General features: G+C 37.8%; 1 protein-coding gene across 3 annotated transcripts in view; it reads left to right on the top strand.

Moving 5' to 3' along the window:
- Nucleotides 1–18,876, top strand: part of MBOAT2 (membrane bound O-acyltransferase domain containing 2) — a 94,760-nt gene that overhangs the window by 57,431 nt on the left and 18,453 nt on the right. For all 3 annotated transcript variants that reach the window (XM_021391406.1, XM_021391409.1, XM_021391408.1), the window contains exons 4-7: nt 3,155–3,250; nt 6,403–6,458; nt 14,497–14,551; nt 15,374–15,557. In XM_021391406.1, coding sequence (XP_021247081.1) covers nt 3,155–3,250; nt 6,403–6,458; nt 14,497–14,551; nt 15,374–15,557 — 391 coding nt within the window. The remainder of the gene's footprint in view (nt 1–3,154; nt 3,251–6,402; nt 6,459–14,496; nt 14,552–15,373; nt 15,558–18,876) is intronic.

Here is an 18,876-nt window from a genome sequence, read left to right as displayed (position 1 = left end):
TGCCTTCTGGGCGCAACCATTCAGCCTGTTTTCCATCCATCTCACTGTCTGCTCTTCCAGCCCATACGTCAACGGCTTCTCTGTGAGAATCTTAAGGGGGGACAATGTCAAAAGCATCACTAAAATTCAAGTATACGATACCCACTGCTCTTTAGTTGTTTGCCAAGACAGTTATTTCATTGTAGAACATTGGCTTGTAATTGAAGTTGTAAGGCATTTAAGTAATACCACAGCCAACTGCAAGTAACACTGTCTTGTACGTTTTAGTGTTCCATAACTAGGTAGCATCATTGCCTCAGTCTGACTCACCACCCTCACTCAGAGGGCGGTGAGGCCCTGGCACTGCTGCCCAGAGAGCTGTGGGTGCCCCATCTCTGGAGATGCTTAAGGCCAGGTTGGGTGGGCCCTGGGCAGCCTGAGCTGGTGGTGGGCAGCCAGCCCACGGCAGGCGTGGGGTTGGGCTGGGTGGGCTGTGAGGTTCCCTCCAACTCAAGCCATTCTATCATTCTATGAATGCAACTTGGTTTAAACTATTTCTTTTAGCTACAAATATTTTCTGCCCACTTCTGGGCATATTTCATGAAAAACTTGGGGTTGGAGTTGTAGAACTACAAAGCACCTCTGTGTGTGCCTGAAATGTACTGGTAGTGTTCTTTCTGCCAACTTTAGAACTTCGGAAGAGCTGAGATTGCTGGAGAATTGGCTTTGTGTCTGCCATGCCTGGTATTCAGAGCAGCGTAATCTGTTTATTTCTTAATTTCCTATATGTAGAATTAGGATAACACTGAGTATCACTAACATTCATCTTAACGAGGAATGCAATTTTTATGAAGTATTCTTTTTTATTCATTGAGAATAACGGAGGAAGTCCTTGTGGGAAAATCCCAAACTTCTCGTGCATAGCATGTGGAAAGGATGCAAGAAGTAAAATTGTGGAAAGTCTCGAATGCAAAGCCTTAAAATATGTATAATAACAATCTAGCTCTTTAGCAGGACTGGAATTTTCAGGTGCATGTTCACGTAGTGCTACATGACTATATCATAATGACCAAATAAAAAAGAACCTAAGATTTCTTCATTTTTCAATGCTTTTCTTCTTTTAGGATATTTATTAGTTTTTCAACTGTAGGATCAGCATAGCTTTTCTTTGAAAAAAGAAAGTCTTCATGTTTTGTTAAGAACTTAGTGTAAAAGTGTTACAAGATAGAAGTATCTGAGGTAGAAATTGGTGACTGCTTTCTTTTGTCTGATGGGGTGTGCCTAACACACTGCTGTTTTGCATGGTCCTTGTCCTGACAAAGTGGACTTTGCTGCTGTGGTGGGCACTGGAAGGTAGGAAAGCTGAGTTAGTGTCACATGTGACATTCTGTTTATTTTAGACCTGCTCCAACATAGAGTGAATAGACTGTTGTTAATAAATACATCATCTTGCCATTGGGGATGAGATTTTCTTAGAGAAAACTACAATATTTAAAATGTTCTTGTGTTGTTTTTTTTTAATTTGTATTTTTTGTAGTATCTGTGGGTGGGTTTGTGGGTAACTCTGCGTGCATGTTGAATTTTAGCAAATGGAATAGCTGGGACTTACATCAAACCGTAGTCATCATTCATGTGAAACCTGTGCGATTTCTGGCAGGAAGAGGGAGTAGCTTTTCTTAAAATATCTCAAGAAAAGTTTACTTCCTAACTTTTTCTATAGCGTATCGTGCTCCTGATATCTGTGGTCCACTACATATTACTTAACTGTGTCAATTTTTTTCCTTGCTCAAATAATTAGTAGTATTAGGAGTCAACTATTGTTTAATTTTGTTGCACTTCTATTATACACATTTTTGTGCCATTTAGCCACCCAATATAATATTGTTTCTGGATTATTAAAATGGGCGAGAACAAAAAAATGCTATCTATTGCTAAAGCAGGCAACCTTAAGCTTTAAAAAAGCAAGTGTGGATTTACATAGCTTCTGATGCATGACATATAAGGTCGAAAATGATTATATGTCTTGAAGGTTGGGCATCTTAAAATACTGTGTAGTTCAGATCTAGCACAATTCTTAAAGGTTAACCTGCAAGTGTTCTCTATGGCAAAAGTAAGTATCACTTTCAGCTTGAAGAATAATTTCTAAGATTTTAGACTTTATTATGTAAACACTTTTGTGCTAACATATTAGTTTGAGAAAGAAAGGAAAAAAGTGTCCCAAACTCCTCCTGGAGCGCCCCTCACTGTTTCATCTTAATGCAGTCCTAGTTGTGATTTTCTGTTTGATATATGAAAATTTTCCTTTTAATTGGATTTTGATTGTACTGCATGGTCTGCCGTAGGGGTTGAACAACAGTCTAGTGCGCTGGATTTCATTACCGTGAATGCTTCATGATCTGTGTGGAAATATTCAGCAGTATAAGTTTCATACAAAAAGTCTTAAAGAATTAGTGAAGCTTCTGCTGGCATTTACCATCTGTTTTGACTGTGAAGATTTTGGCAGATTTCGGAAGGTATATAGGCCAAATAAGGCTCATCAGCATACCATTTTACGTCTTACTAAGAGGAGGAAAAAAACCCTGACCTTAAAATCATATGTGAAATTAAAATTATAATTCTTACAGAAAGTTGCTTTTATGTGTATTTTTTGTATTTTCAAGGATCAGCTTGAACAGGAGGCGTAAAGTCATGCGGTTCCCTTTTCAATCAGATATGTTTTAATGTGTGTATTTGAAAATTAATGGTCTTTTCCAACATCATTGGCAACAGAAGCAGTGGGAATGGTGGTGATGAATTTTGAATGTATAGAAGTACATTCAATGGTGATGATGTTCAATGCATAATTTGCCTAATTTGCATACTCATATGGACAAAAATTAACTTTGAACTAAAAATAATAGATTCGTTTTATAGAACTTCCGTTCTTCTCAGCAGCATTTACATTACAAATCCTAAGCCTTATTCATGTGAATGAGATAACAGCGATAGCATTTGTAATGTAGTACGGTACACTGAATAAATATGACAAAAAAAGTCAGAATTAAAGTGTCTTTACACATGCAAATTATGCAATACTCACTTTAAATTACTGAGAATTAAAATCTAATTAAAGATTGCTGACTCAGAGGAGAAATGTTCTTAATTAAAACGCTTTTTGTTTTTTCCCCCCTTTCAGGTATTGCTTTGTTTTTGCTTTGGGATACCTCACTGTGTGCCAAATTACCAGAGTCTATATCTTTGATTATGGACAGTATTCTGCTGATTTTTCTGGGTAAGGAGAAAAAAAAAATCTCTCCATCTTACCTTCCCATGTGATGCTGCACCTCTGTTGTTGTTTTTTTTCCCTTTACAACCCATGGCTGTATGATGAAACCTGAATTGTATCCGACACAAATGTATATGTCTGTAATCTGATGCCACCTTATGAGTTAAATCTGAAGGTTTTAAGGAATTTAGCTTTTAGTTTTTCTCTTTCTGGGGTTTTATGTTAGGTGTTCCAAAAAGGAAAAGCCAAGGAGAGAGGCTCCTATGTGTTCAAGTAGTCACACAGCCCTTAGAACTAGAAAGCTATGCCTGTATGTGTTCTCATTTTATATAATGACCTTAACCTACATTTGGTTGGAGCCATATGTGAGCAAAATATAATTAAAAAGGTGAGGTAAAAATGAAAAGTATTGGTGATTCTTCTCAGTGCTGCAGACAGAAACAAAGCACATCATTTCCTATGAATGTTTGCTCCTGGCGGTTCTTTGATTTAAAGGGGCATTTTGGAAATAAAGAGAGAACTGTGTGTAAGTCTGTTTAAAAACAACAGAAGCATTACCTGCTTCTCGGGAGTAGTGGGAATGGCATTGGTGTTTGGAGTTCAGTACTACCTGTATTGTGTAACAGTCGTGTTTGCCTTGTTGCTTCTCAGTCTTCATTGGTAAGAGTGCAAAAACTACCTTGTGGGCTGAAGCCTGTAGCTTTTATGGTGAAGTTCATCCATCCTGTTCTCATCAGAGGAGATCTAACCAATGCAGACAGCAGAGCCTGGAGGGCATCAGCTGACCCACCACTGAGTTTCTACCTTGATGTGAACTGGATCACTTGCCCCCGACTGTCTTGTCCAGATCTCTGCTGACTGTAATGAGAGATTGTAACAAAGATACATGCATACAGACACACAAAGCTAGATTTACAAATGTTGAGTTGAATTTCACCATTATGAGTGGAATCACGATCCAAATGCTGTCTCTTACAGATCACTTAAGGGCCAAACTGTACAGCCTTACATCAGCCACTCACTTGGGAAGCAGTGTAATTGCATTTGCCTGTTACTGCTCTAAAAATATTAATAGTAGCCTGAGCACACCGTTGCTCAATTGTGACTGTATTGCTCTGAGAGCAGCTGTCTTTGCGGCTGTATTCGATTGATGTTAGCTCCGATTTCTGCCAGGTCTAAACGTGTCCAGAGATTCACAAAGTCTATGCTCTGCATAGAGCTCTCTATTCAAACGGCCCTTCCATGCTTGGGAGCTTGGCGTATGCGTATTGTATTAAATCTCTGGCATAAACTGCATCTGCTCCCTTGAGACCTGAGACAGGAGTTGTTTCCAAAACAGGAGGACAACTGCATGCTGCAATTTCAACTGAAAGAGGCTATTTTCCATCAATTTTCTCTAGTTCCAGAGAAAGAGAGTGAACTCAGAATTAACTAAAATGTCCCAACCAGCTGGTGAATCCCAGCACCAGCAGTTCTTTCTTGGTACCAAAGAAGCTGGCACAGCTTCATTTAGTGGTTGGCCTTGAAAGAGCTTTGAATGAACTTAGGTATTTCTTCTAGCCCATCTTGCCCAACTGAAGTGTCCAAGCCCAGAGAATCTGTCAGTGAAATTTGACCTCGTGCTGGAGGTGCCATTGTGATTCTGGCTTCAGTACTGACCGACCCCAGGTGCCTGCAAGCCTTCCACGGCTTCCTTGCCCTTCTGCCAGTACCTACAACGGAAATGAAAATTGATATTCTGCCACACTGTTCCAGAAAGGGCTCTTCCTCTTTTAGTCTCTAGATTGTTGCTCCTCTGCCACATCTCTGAGGGTACTGCAAGAACCATTTCAGAAAGAAAAAATACCAGGATCTGCTATGATAACAATGACATGTATCAACTAGAATTATTGTAAGGTCTGTCTGAGCTCCTCCTGGGCTCCATCCCTTGGCTGGGCAGGATCCATGCATTCACATGTCCATTTACAGAAGGAAAACCCGTTCTGTTCAGAATCAACTGGAGATCTATGACAGCACCAGACAAATCTTCAGCTCAGATGCTGAAAAGAGATATTCCAGAATGTCCATTCTCATTTAGTTTTTTTCCTTGCTGATCCTCACCTGTCACTCTAACCTTGATAACAGGATTTTTTTGGGTACTGGTAATACAGCAGGAAACTTCTTCCCTGATTGCATTTGAGAACTGAAAATACATTGTGCTTTGAAATAACCTGAAGCCTAAAAAATATCATTTGTCAGGCTGAGCCATCTGGAAAAATACTTGTCAGGAGAGGAGGACTTGATGGCTACAGCATAATCTTTTTTCTGTTTGTTTTTGTTATTGTGTCTCCGGCTCATATACTACTAGGCAAATAAGATATTTTTAAGAAGTGTTTTCTAAATTCTGGGAACGCACGTTGTATGTTTTTGTCTTCCCTACCCCTGTTAGGGGTTAGAAATGCTGGGATTTACATCAGTTGAAAACTGAGGTACAGTGGAGATGGTACAATTTCTTAGTAAACTTTTCTGTTTTCTGGTGCAGTTTAAACTGAGTTACTTATCCAGTGAAGAATCTCTATTGGACAGTTTAAGATCCAATAAAGTGTAGGAAATTCAACACAAACTGAACTCCATTGGAGTCAGCATAATTATGCTAGGTTTTAGTTTTATTGGATATGTTTACTTGAAGCACATAATAATTGTAGATGGAAAAATTAAGCATAGGACCAGCTGTTAGTAGAAACAGTGAAAATGGTCTGCGTATCTAAATAAGTAATACTGCTGCTCAACTTTGGTATTCTTATTGTCCTTCATTTACTGCTGCTGTAATTTATAATGCATATAGTTGCTCTTACTGCCCTTTTTCCCTTATTCTTCCTACTGAAAAAAAATAAAATAAACAGTGCTATTAAAAAGTAAGCAAGGAACACTTTGGCTGTGTTTGTGGAACCTAATGCAGCAATAAAAGGCATGGTTTATCCTGTATCTAAGGAGTAAATTATTTTCATAGCTTGAAAACAATGTAATGTTTTGAGCTCCAAAAACATACCTTGCATTGGAAACCTTTCACTCGAGAGTAATTAACCTGGCTATTAGCGTAACATTTTCCTTGATATTTACATGTCAAAAGAAAATCTGGATTTTTTTCTAAACTATTCTTTCTTCCTTTCTCGTAACAGTCCAATGATGATAATTACACAGAAGATAACTAGTTTGGCATTTGAGATTCATGATGGTAAGATTTCTCTAAGCTGTCTTTAATTTTCCATTTAATGTTCTAAACAAAATAAATGTGGAAAGTTAGTCATGAGCCAGTTCAGTGAGTTCCTTTAGTGTAATTTGTGTTTTAGGACAAAGCGTGTTATTATATGTCAACTCATTCTTTTGGTGCTTACTCTAGGAAGTATCAAACAATGTAGCTCACACGCTATACAAGCTCTGAAAATGCTTACTTTGTGCGGAAGCTGCTTATTAAAAGACCAAATACTTTTTTTTGGCTAAAAACAATTGACATTCTTGTGCTGGAGTATAGATTCTGAGCATTAGCCAAATAATTTCAAAATTCAGAGGTCACTGTTGTTGAAGGACTGGTGGTAGCAGTACATTGTGATCTCAGTTGCTGAGCACCTCTTGTTTTAAACAACATAAATATTATGTGTGGACAGACTTTAGTGCTGTTGTTCATTTTTTGCGTTCTGATAAGACGCTGTCCAGAGAAGCTGTAGGCTGTAACATTCACAAATATGAAAAGACTGGAAAACACTTCTTGTATGAATTCTTGAATGAATGAAAATGAATGAACAATGCTAGACATATCTAGCTGCTGTCTAAAAAGGTAAAAAAGCTGATGTCTGACTTCAGAGGAAACATACTCCGAAGTATTAGTTTTGCCAGCTATAATCAATTAGAGTACAGAGTATGCAGATTAGAGGAGACAGCTTATTCTGAAGAAGTAATAATCCTGTTATCAAAGGTAAATGCCGAACTATTTGAACTCCAAACTATTACTTTGCTAAAGGAGTGAGGTATTCCAGATTTGCAGCAATCATGCACGAGTAGTGGAGTTCTGTTATAGGACAAGCAGGGGAGTGTTTCTGGTGGTCTTGAAACAAATATTTAATTTAGTCAGATCTATTCTTAACTTTAATTATGAACTGCACAATATTTTTTTACCTACTTAAATTAATACAGACCATCTGCATTTTCCTAGCAAGTCTAGATTATTTTAGGTATGAATTTGTTTGAGATAAATTTCATGATAGATACTCAGAATTCAACTTAGTTCCTTACTGGCTCCACATCAGAGATCCTCTAGGGTCTCTGTCAGCTTGTGGGGACACAGTGGAAAGCTCTCTCTCTGGTTGCATTTGCAGTTTACAGAGTTCTTTAGTTGGATGATCACAGCTGCTAAAAGCACAGTGGCAGCATGATGAGACCAGTGTAAATTCAGGAGCATCTTTGAGTCTTATCTCAGGAGATGCTTAAAAAAACACAAGTACAAGGGAAACTGAGGTTGTATTAAATCAATGATTTTTAAGCATAGACAGCCTGCAAGGGATCTGTCAAGAGAAATCAATGAAAAAAAGCCTGCTGCCAGTGGGCTTTTGTTCACTACACAAAGATCCTTGCTTCCACTGGAAAATATTTTAAGAGACCTACTGCTAAAGGAGGAGATAATGCTAAAAATCGCTGTACGGATGGATTAATGGCACTCTGAACCTTTAGCCACATCAGCTTGGCTATATTCATCACCAACTACTTTTTGGTTATTTTTTCTCCTCTCCTTGATTTTTACCAGTACATCTAAAGAAAGGTAATGAAAATGGAAGATCAAAGGTGTTGCTGCACTGGAAGATATTAATAAGCTTCAAGGCTCTAGCTGTAGTCAGGTTGGCTTTGTGGTAAAGGCAAGTCTTCTACACTTGATCTTTTCCAGGCAGCCTACTCACTGAGTTCAGCCGGTTTCAGTATTACATTCGAAAATCCTGGAAAGAATTGGGTGTAATCATGAAGGACACTCACTCACTCACGCTGCAGAATAGTGTGTCTGCTCTTAGTGGATATCCTTGATCCCAAGTTGAACACTAGTACTTCTGTAAATAAATCATTCTGTAACTGTTACAACGCTGTGCACTTATTGCGGGCATGTTCTTTTACAGCAGGAAAAATCTATGCAAGTTTCACAGGAATAATTTAAGTTTGATGTGTAATACTAGCTTTTCAAAAGGTTGTATGGGTTACAAAAACCAATGTAAGTTTAGTCTGCGCCTTTGGTGTTTTGAAGTTAAGCCCTTGATAATTCTTGTCTTCTTAAAGGTTCCTCGTACTTAAATGAAGACTGACAAAAATGAATAGTCAGTATGTTACATTTTGTATTTCTTGCTAACTATCACACATATATTTTAAAGGCAGAAATGGTTTTGCATGGTTCAGAGACTGCTTGTGTCCATCTTCATTCTTTATGGCAAGATTTAGATTTATTAGTGTAATGTTAGGCTGATGACAGAGTTAAGGGGAAAGAAAGGAACTTTTAGTACTTCAAATTCTGTCTGAAGTACCTTTTTCATCGAATTTAAAACTGGCATGTTTTGGAGAAGGAAAGGTACGTTGCCGATATTCCAGAAGTAGGCTGATTGCCTGCAGTTAGTTTAGGTAGACTAAAAATGGAGAATTTTATTTGCGCAAGAATTTTCCAGCTAGGAGACGCTGTCAAATAGAGAAGGTTTTGTAATTGTAAGGTACAAAAAGTTGGAGCAAAGGAGAAAGATACCATCGCTGCTTAACTCTTCTATCTTGCGATGGCACCGATATATTTTATTGAAAAAAGATGGGTTAACAAAGTTTAACGATAAGTAAAACAGCTGTTTAACAAGCTTTGATGGCAAGGTACACTTGGTTATTCACTGCGTAGAGGACAGGATCAGAGGAAATCGTCTAGAAGCCCTTTCCATTGAGTCATGAGGTTCTGAGTGGACCCCCGTGCTTTCCAAACTCCTCCTCAGAGGAGCTAGGGTGCAGCAGGATCCAGTCTTAGTCCCAGACTGACGGTGAAAGATCAGCTTGGGCTGGAGGACGCCATCACGCACAGTGAGCTCTCCCTCTTTTGCTCATAACCCGCATACCTGCAGATGAGCATCACTCGTACTGCAATTCTGCAGGAGCTGGGAGATCTTTACAGGAAGGAAGGACCCGTATCAACATCTAATCTCACTAATCTGTACGTGCTTTGACAGCTTGTTTATAACTCCAGTGCTCAATGAACCTTAAAGAGTCTCTTCAAATGTTTATATTCATAACCCATGGAAGTTCTGGAGCTCACAACATATTTATTTTAAAGGCACCAAGAGATTCAATCACCAAAACCAGGGAATATTGGCTTGATATTTGCTATTTAAAAGGGCAAAAATGTTCATGACTTCTTCCAACCTCATTCTTATTTCTCTTCTCTAACTTAAACTAAATTACGCGTACAGATTCAAAAAAAACCAAAACATAGTCACTTCTTATATGTGATTCTCGTATAGTAAGACAGATGTAATTCTTCCAAATTTCCTCCATATTACTGTGTTGCTGTTGTCCAGAAAACTGTCTAGACACAGATAAGAAACCAGAAGCATAACACTCTTCTTTTAGCTTCTTCTTGGTTCCTAGAGGCTTATCTCTCACATGCTTTCTGGCCACAGCTAAATAAACTTTACTGTTCTTGTAGACACCCTTTTGCTATCACTCATGCCTTGGTTTTCATCTCCGCAGTTGCTAATGCTTAAATGCACTGTTCCAGGAACACAGCTTGCTTTTCTCTAATTATTATGTCCTGATGGATCTGGCGCCTTCCATTTTTAAAAGCAATAGAGCAGACATTGATACTGATCTGGTGTGGCTCTGCATTTACTCTGAGAGCTAAAAGGAGATAAAGTACACTGAATATGCAGCTGAAAAAGTATTTTTGTTTTATTTTGTTTGGATTTTTTTCCTTCTTTTCCTTGCCTTTTCGTTTTCAATCATGCATCAGGAAAGTATAGTTATGTGCTAGTCTTACAGCAATATTTTGGGTCTCCCTACATTTATTTTGCTCCAGCAGCAGCATGTGAGGACAATGGCTGGATTGTCTGATGCTGTTTCTCCTCATATTGCTGTTGTACTATTGTATAGTGTTTTGAGATTTACAAATTGGCTGTTAGAGCCTATTTTCCTCCCCAAATTGTGGAAGTATAGTCTTTGTCCCATGTGGTCCCTGAGGAGATGATATCTTAATGGACAGATGAAACATATAGGAAAAAAAGATAAGGAAAAAGAAAAGTAATATTGGACAAGTGTGTTACTATGTTAGTTGCAGTGGTCTTAATTATCTTTTACAACCACCTTCATACAGTCAAAGCAGTACACCATACACTTGGGATGGTTTTTAAGCAACATAATTTGAAAGAAAAGGCAAATTTCATGTTGATTTGCAGCTAATGAGCAATCCTGTCCGAATTGCAGCACCTGCTATTCTGATAGTAGTACTGGCTTTGTTAGCTGTTCTCAGACAACATAAGGCTGCCAGAAGTATTGAAGAATGTTTCATGTTTAGACTGATACAAACGTTCCATCTTTATTTTCAGTTAACACTTTGCCTTCTCCTTTTCTCAAAGGCAAATACTTCCCATATTCAGCAGGAATGGTGTGGTGGTCTATTGGTTTTTTTTTGTTGTTGTTTTGGTTGGTTGGTTTTAATTACAATGCTTTCTTCACAAGTCTAGGAGTTTCTTTTAGCGTTCTCTCTGTCAATTGTCTCTTGATCTATATTTTGTACATCTTTTTTTAAAGTGCTCCCTCTTGTGTTAGTGACAACATAGCTATTGTAGTGGTTACCAAATCACTTTAATTACTCTACATGCCACTGATGTGTTAAGGAATTGTATTTCTCAGCTTCTGAGACTTGGGTTGTTTTGGGCCCATGTTTGATCATGTCAAAATTTCTGATTTTTTTTGCTTTTTTGTAATTTCTCTGCAATTTTACTTAACTGAAATCTGCGTCTGTTTTCTGCCAGTGTGCTAGTAACAACTAAAACTGTTACAGAATGTCTGTGTCTTCTTCAGATCTTAAAATATTTCAGTAATAGCGTGCATTTAAGCTCAGCTGGGGATCCATTTCTGAACCTCAAATTAAATCTTGCCATAGTTTCAGCAGGGCTTGTGATATGATCTTCATGTTTAAAAGTATTATTAATGTAATATAATATCATATTTAAGCATTATTAATGAGTTCCTTAATAGCCAGTTTTTCATGCAAATGTAATGGTGGATATATTCAAGCAGATTAACTACCAAGCTGGGGTAATACCAGGATATAACGATAAACATTCTACTGTTGTAGTGAGAAAGCCTGGTAGTAGCCATAACAACCTTTAATAAAACCTGTAAGGAAGGATATTGGTATGTACCCAAAGATGTTGATTTACCTTTATGATGTGATCTCCTGAGGAGGAATGAACAGATGCAACTTCCTCACAATCTAGATCAATGGAGATAATTTTTGTTAGTGGTGATTTACAAAATTCTTGTACACAGAAGGAATGTAGGCTTATTTCCTACTTTACAGATGAGAAAACTGAGTTATAGTTGCTGAATGGCCAGATAATTTCACCTCTCTCACAGATGTTCGATAAAACCCATTTTCTCTAATCCCCACTGTGTGATTTGGTAGCAACTAGGAGATGCAACCATTGCAGAAGTATGCTGCTTTAGAACAGGAGAAAACATTTCTCATAATCCCTAGAGAAAAGTTAGAAAAATTCATAAATTCCCTACCAGTGGCATACTGATGAAATGAGGTTTCTTTGTCTCCTGTGTGTAGCAGGTAGTGAACAGCTGTGATCTAAGGCCTCTTTCCCCATGGGCAAATACACTGCCTCAAAAGTACTGAATGCATTTATCTTGCTTTAGAGAAGGTTGGACTTGATGATCCTTCCAAGTACCCACCTTGAAGAGGTTTTAAAAGCATCTTTTCCCCTTTTCTATATGTATTTTCTATAAATTAAAAAAAGTTAGGAGTACCTTTCTGAAAGCTTTCAAGAATGTGACACAGGCACTGAGAAAATGTAAAAAAAAATTTAGGGAAAGGCACTGACCTCCGAGAAGCTAGTGACTGGAGTGAAAAATTCGTGGAAGCTTACTTGTATACTGTATGCTTGAGACAGCAGGTGTATTGCCTGCCAGATTATGTAGGGGGAATGTAACTCCACACATATGTATATAGGTGTACTTGAACCTATTTTAAATTTGTCAACTCCTTACCCTCTAGCCCTCCAAAAATATAGGTTATATTTCAGTGGTTAGATTATTCGAGTTTTTTTTCCCTCATTTTGTAGCACATCAGTGGTGTGAAATCTTTCATTAGGCTAATTCCCTGTCTTCAGTCCAGCCTTGTGCAAGTTAATTTGGAAACACTTGGTCACTGCTTTCTCCTGACTCAAGGAAAAAGGTATCTGCCAGGATTTAGTGCCTGAGACCTGTTACATTATGGCCTTGTAGGTTAGGATAATTTTCAAAAAGCTTCTCCCACTTTTTTTTTTTTTTTTTAAATTCAGGACAGCATAGAAACTTTTGCTGTAGTACTAAGATGGGACATGTAATGGTGGGGATGGCAAAATGTCTGCATGAAGTCAAGGGCCATGCTTCGACCTTCAGTTTCTTTCCTTGGGTGTGAATGAAGGAGGGTGACTTTCCACTGTAAAGCTCAGGAATGAAGAAGGTATTTTTTCAGGTTGTAGGAGATGCCCATTTGCTGAGCCTCCTGTATCCATCTTGGCTTGGAAGATGAGTGCACTTTTTGAGTCTTAAGTGTCTGTATGTCATAGTTCCTGGAAGCAAATTAAGACAACAGAGTTATCTTCCCTTTAGATAAGAAGTATTTCCATGAGTCATAGAATTGAGCGAAGTTTGATATCTCTTTCTCCATCTTTTTTTTTTGTCTGAAACTTGACTGATTTTGATATCTAACTAGAAAACAGACTCCATTTGAAATCTTCCTTATGCTTAGATCAAATGTAAGGGCTCCCGTCTGTGGATTTGATGGCATCAAGGGGCAGGCTTTGAAGGCAATCTTTCTGTGAGTGAAGGAGGATCCTTTCCTTCTGTATAATCTGTATAATCACTTATTTTTTTATAATGTATTGTAATTTCATATCTATGTTACCTCTACACTTTCATTAAACTTGGATGGAGACTGGCTTTTGGTTTTAGGAGCTGCTAGGAAGGAAGATAATTGAAGTGGGATTCCATAAGGTTGATTTCCCTTAGGAAGCTGTGTTCCAGTAGATGAATGTTTGAATGCTTGCAGTCACAAAGGAAGCTTGCTGATGTGAACAGCAGAGGATGGATTTACACGCTGGTGTCTGAGCTAGAGGCAGGCCTGCAGGAGGAGCTGAAGCAGCCATTTTGGCAGGTGCTGCTGGCTGCCCTAAGCCAGGCCTATCTGAAGGAAGGAGCTCAGCTTCTTCTGTCCCCCCTTGGATTACTGTGTTTTGTAATTATTTGAAGTGTTGAAGGTTCCGGTTTTGAACATTCTTTTTTACAGCAATATGAATTCTCAAAGTTGCTTTTCAGGAGTAGTCCACCAACATTTCAAAAAGTGCCAGGTGTGGCAAGAACATAAATTCAGCCTTGCTGCTGAATGTAGCCTTAGCCTGCTCCTGTCTGCTAGCAGGGCTTAGGGTTCTGGGCAGGGACTCTTTACTGTTGCGCCTGCTTCAATGGACCTTGTTTATAATCTTTACTTGCAGCATGAATGTACTTTTTAAAGGTCTGCACTGGGTTTCGAGTAGCATAAATCTGTCTTGGGCTGCATTCATATTACATATCAGAGGTGTATGACCCTTGGTTACTGCTGTGTTAATGGGACTTGGAGTTTAACTTCCCAGACTGGGAGTAAAGGGTTCTGAAACCTGCAGTCTTTGAAATGTGAAGAAATGTCAGGGAACTGTATTTTTCATCACTTATTACAATCCTTCTTAACACTCTCCTGAAATCCATGTGGTTTCAGGTTTGGGCACTGTTGGATATAACTGAGGATATGAAGGTTTATAATTTTGTCAACAGTAAGAAATGATTGATCCAACTCCAACAAAAATATTATGTGACATAATATCTCTGAAATTACTTGAGAACATAAAGAAAAAAATTATTTTTCAGCAACAGCTTGAGGGTTGCTCTACTGATTAAAGCCAGTACTAATTAATGTGTTGTTTAAGCTTTTCTTTATTTTTCCTTTTCTCTGTGTTCTTTTCTAGGTATGTTTCGAAAAAATGAAGATTTGACACCATCACAGAGGTGCTTGGCTGTAAGGTAGGTTTTCAGTGAACTGAGAGTCTAGTTTTGGGGGCAGGAAGAAGCTGATGGTTTGTGTGCTTTATTAATACTTGGTGGAATTGCTACAGTTTCTGTTCAAGATGGAGAGTTTACAAACTTGGTTAAAACAGGTCCATGCATTTTATGTTTGTAACCTAAGTACAGGCATCTATTCTCCTGCAAAATATCACTTAAAATGGAATGTTTTTCTTAAATATAAAAGCTAAGTTCTATGTGTTATATATGCAAATTACATCCAGACAGGAGACTAGTTAACATTTAGTGCACATAAAAAGTAGTTGGCAAAGGAACATACTTGTCTAATTTCTGTTTTTCAGCATTTAACTTACCTTTTTTCCTTTCTTTATTCAGGAGACTTGCTAATAATATGTAGTCCTGGGCAAAACAGTCTTGACTTGAGGAATTTTCCTTAATTTAGGTTAACAAAAATCTTTGTTTGCTGACTCCGTTATTGAGGAATAAAGAAAACATAAACAATTGACAATTAACAAACACTTTAGGGAAACACCGTTCCTCCTTCTTCCCCAGGCTCAGCTTCAGTCAAACACCTCATCAGGTCAAGGAGAAAGTCACGAGAGTTAAAGACATCATTCTGAAAATGCTCAGTATGGATTGGAAAGTGATGCTATGTTTAGAGTGTTTTAAGTTGTGATTACAAAATATGCACAAATTGCTTTTCTGCATTTGGTTGTTACTGCAATTAGAGTAAGCGATGACATGCAGTATGACTTCTCCTACTGTGGAAATTCTGTGGAACTACACATTCCATCTCACGAGCTGCTTGTCTTTGAATTACAGACGCATGCCAAGTCTACTGGAATATTTAAGTTACAACTGTAATTTCATGGGTATCCTGGCAGGCCCGTTATGCTCTTACAAAGACTATATTACTTTCATTGAAGGCAGATCATACCAGCTGCAACAGTCTGAAGCAAATGGGAAGGAAGATACAAAATATGAACAAACGGATCCTTCTCCAAATGTAAGATGTATGACTCTGACTCTTGCAGTGCCGATGCTGATGTAATCATTGCATGAAAAGCTTGGTTTGCACTGTTCGTTTACAGGCATAACTGCTGAGCTGTATCTGGAGTTCATTCATCAACAGTACAGTTCTCTGCTCAAAAAGTTAAATACCTGTTTTTTAAGCTAGGTTTTCTCCATGGTTTCCAGTCTGGATCTTGCGGACAAAAGCGAATGAAACTGGTGCTTCCTAACAAGCTTATATGGTAAAAAGCCATCTTTAGATGAAGCAGCTAATGCATGTTTTCTTCAAAGTGTATGCTGTGTACAGGGAAGACAAACTGTATGTCTTGTCTTTTGAAAGTGGATGAGACTTCACAATTCCTGCAAAGTTTTATGAAAGTTCTCAAATTCTATTGTTTTGTAATGTCTGCATGCAGCAAGTAGAAAACAGTCTTATGCATTAAGTCGAAAAACACTCATAGAAACAATTTTTCCTGCTTTTTTTTTGTGTAGAGAGGTGCTAAAGCTGGATTTTATTTTTTTTTCATCTGAAGATGTAGTGAAAGGTATATTAGTGATCGCTGCACAGCTAGTCATCCATACAGCCTCTTTCTTTTCTCTTTGTTCCTTTATTGGAAAAGATAATATGTATGTACAGAAGAAAGTCCAGTTGATCCTACCTTACTGAAGAGATTGTATGGCCTGAATTAAAAATCAAAATTTCCAAGAGCTTGTACCTTTTGTAATTTAATCGAAAGAGATTAATGCTGAAGGTACTGAATATTATCACTCTCTTCATATGTTCTTAAATAGCAGTGTATCTGTCTTATACATTTGTGTCTAAGCTAATTAGTACTACATAATAAAAGCAGAATTATCGTGGAGTCAACTGGAGCACCTTGCGTTAATGGCTTTCACTAACTCCAGTAGCAATTACTTGTTTTCTGCTCGTCTTTTAGACTGCTAGCAGTTGCTAGAGCAGATGAAGGCATTCCCACAGCTGACTAGCTGCTTGTCACATCCTGCTAGCTGGAGGTTTCCATCCCCTAGAGAACAGAACATACGAGTGCTTCTCAATCAGTTGTCATCTCCAGCCACTTCCAGTCTTTGAAAGTGGGTGAGGACATTTTGCACATTCTGTTCTACCGGTCTTACATGGTTGTTGCAACTTGCACCAAAGAAATATAAGCAAGTGGCTGGAGAATGATAATATTTTAAATTGCTCTGCATGTTGGCAAGGTACCTAAGCTCATGCAAGTGTGCTGTTGAGGAAGTCATGAAGAATAGAGAGTGACAAATGAGACCTGCTTGCATAGATTGGCACTTCATAGTCTGTCCACAGCCTGCATTTCTGTGTTGTATTGGCTAAGCTGCATACTCTTAGTTTTTAAATGACTTTTTATCTTAGGTACTAAAATCCTATTTCTGAAGAAAAATATCATGCATAAGTAAGGTTACTACAAATAAATGGACCTAACCCAATCTGCTGGTATCAGGACTTCTGAACATGCATCTGCTGGTTGCCTTGTAGGGCTTCATAGCTTTTTACCACATAATCTTTCTAGTGACCCAAATAAAATAAATACAAATAAATGTAAAACTATAACAGATTCTTCTTTCAGGTAGGCTGTTTTCTTTAAAATGTATTGCTCTCAAAATGCTTGACGTTTTTTGCAATTTATGCTGCTTTAGATTTTGACATAAAAAGTAAAAGAGAAGTTGACTATGCTGTCGATACTTCATCTCCCAGCTGGTGTTAGAGAAATCTGGCTGCATTTTATAACACCAGAGAGTATTGTGTGCTTTTGGAGAAATGTGGATGTTCACTGCATTTGCTGCATCGATTAAACAATCCATTGTTTTGTTCTAGAAGAATGTTTAAGTCCCATTAACTTCATGTTAATATCTTAAATTTGTGCTTAGATTCTCGTGTTACTTTTAATTTCAGAGTAAATTGTTAGGTCACTCAGAAAAATGAAGTGTAATGGGGATTGGCAAATGTTAATATACTAAATGAAAAAAATATATCCTTCAGATAAGTTTACGGAAAGCCTCTTGTTAAATATAATTTATATAACAGAAGTAGTTCATGCCAGCCTCCTCCCCTCTCCTGTGTGTTGACTGCATGATATTAACTTGGTTTAGTATTTTTGCCGTGTTCATTGCATGTTAAATGAATCAAGTCAGCATATTAAAACTTATTTCTTATGTCCCTCCTATTGTGCCTTTTTGCAAGCTATCAATTGTTGGTGCTCAAAGTGGTGTCAACTCTCAGAAATTAATATCTGTCTTTGTAAGTTTCTTTTTATTATGGCTACCCTTAACATACAAGATGCCTGTCAGCAGATACCTGCTTTCTTGCATATTCTACAGACTCTTCCTATAGATTAAAAAAGTTCTCAGTTAATTACCTGTAATATTTAACTGAAGTGCTATCCTTTGCAAAATGATACACTTTAAAATAGTTCAATATTATGTTGAGATCCTTACTGTTTATCAGCCCAGAAGAAAAAAATATTCAAATAAGCCTTAAAGCACCTTTTATACTTTTTTGTATGTATTTGGATACATAATACTTGTTCATACAGCAGTATATCTATGTGAGCTCAGTGTTTATTGCTTCAGTTAGAAAGCTGCTCCTGAACTCCTTTCACTGGTTAGGAATCCAGCTTTCAACCTGCTTGCATTCCCATCTAATTTATGCACGTTTGTTTTTGCCCTGGCACAGTCTTCTAGCCTAAATACCTTTTTCCCTTCGCAACATTATCCGTATTTCATATTTTTATACAGGTATGCTCAGTTTTTATTCATCAAAGCTAAATGAGCCAGGCCCTTCTTCCTTCTTGATGAAAAATAAATTGTATATTCTACTTTACATGAGGTGAAAGGGACCCATCCTGCAGCTTCTGTTCTTGCAGTTCATTAGCAGAACAATTACCTTGGACTGTGGCTTTTGAGTTATTCCACAAGAAATGAGTTTTACTTTTTGATTTCATGTACTGAAAACTTTGGAGAGTGAATGAAACAAAATTTCAGACTTCTTCAAATGAGTTTCTTCTTCCTGTAAAAACTGACCAATCCTCCTGTGAGTGTGAAACCCTGTTTGTGCTTTGGCAAAGAAGAAAAACCAAATAGCAATAGAATTATAGGTAACTGTGGTGCCAGGTGTGGATTTCTATTTGTGTGTAAAATTACTCAAAATTTGAGTGCTCTAAGCAAGCTAAGCCTTAGGCTACGATGTAATGATGTGTTGAGGCCAGCCCAAGTATCAACTTGTGGCTGTGGCTTCTGAGTCTTGTACTTGTCACAGAATGCTGGTGTGCATTCCATGGCAC

The sequence above is a fragment of the Numida meleagris genome, chromosome 3, assembly GCF_002078875.1.
Source record: "Numida meleagris isolate 19003 breed g44 Domestic line chromosome 3, NumMel1.0, whole genome shotgun sequence".
Classification (NCBI taxonomy): Eukaryota; Metazoa; Chordata; class Aves; order Galliformes; family Numididae; genus Numida; species Numida meleagris.
This window is presented reverse-complemented; position numbering and strand designations above follow the sequence as displayed.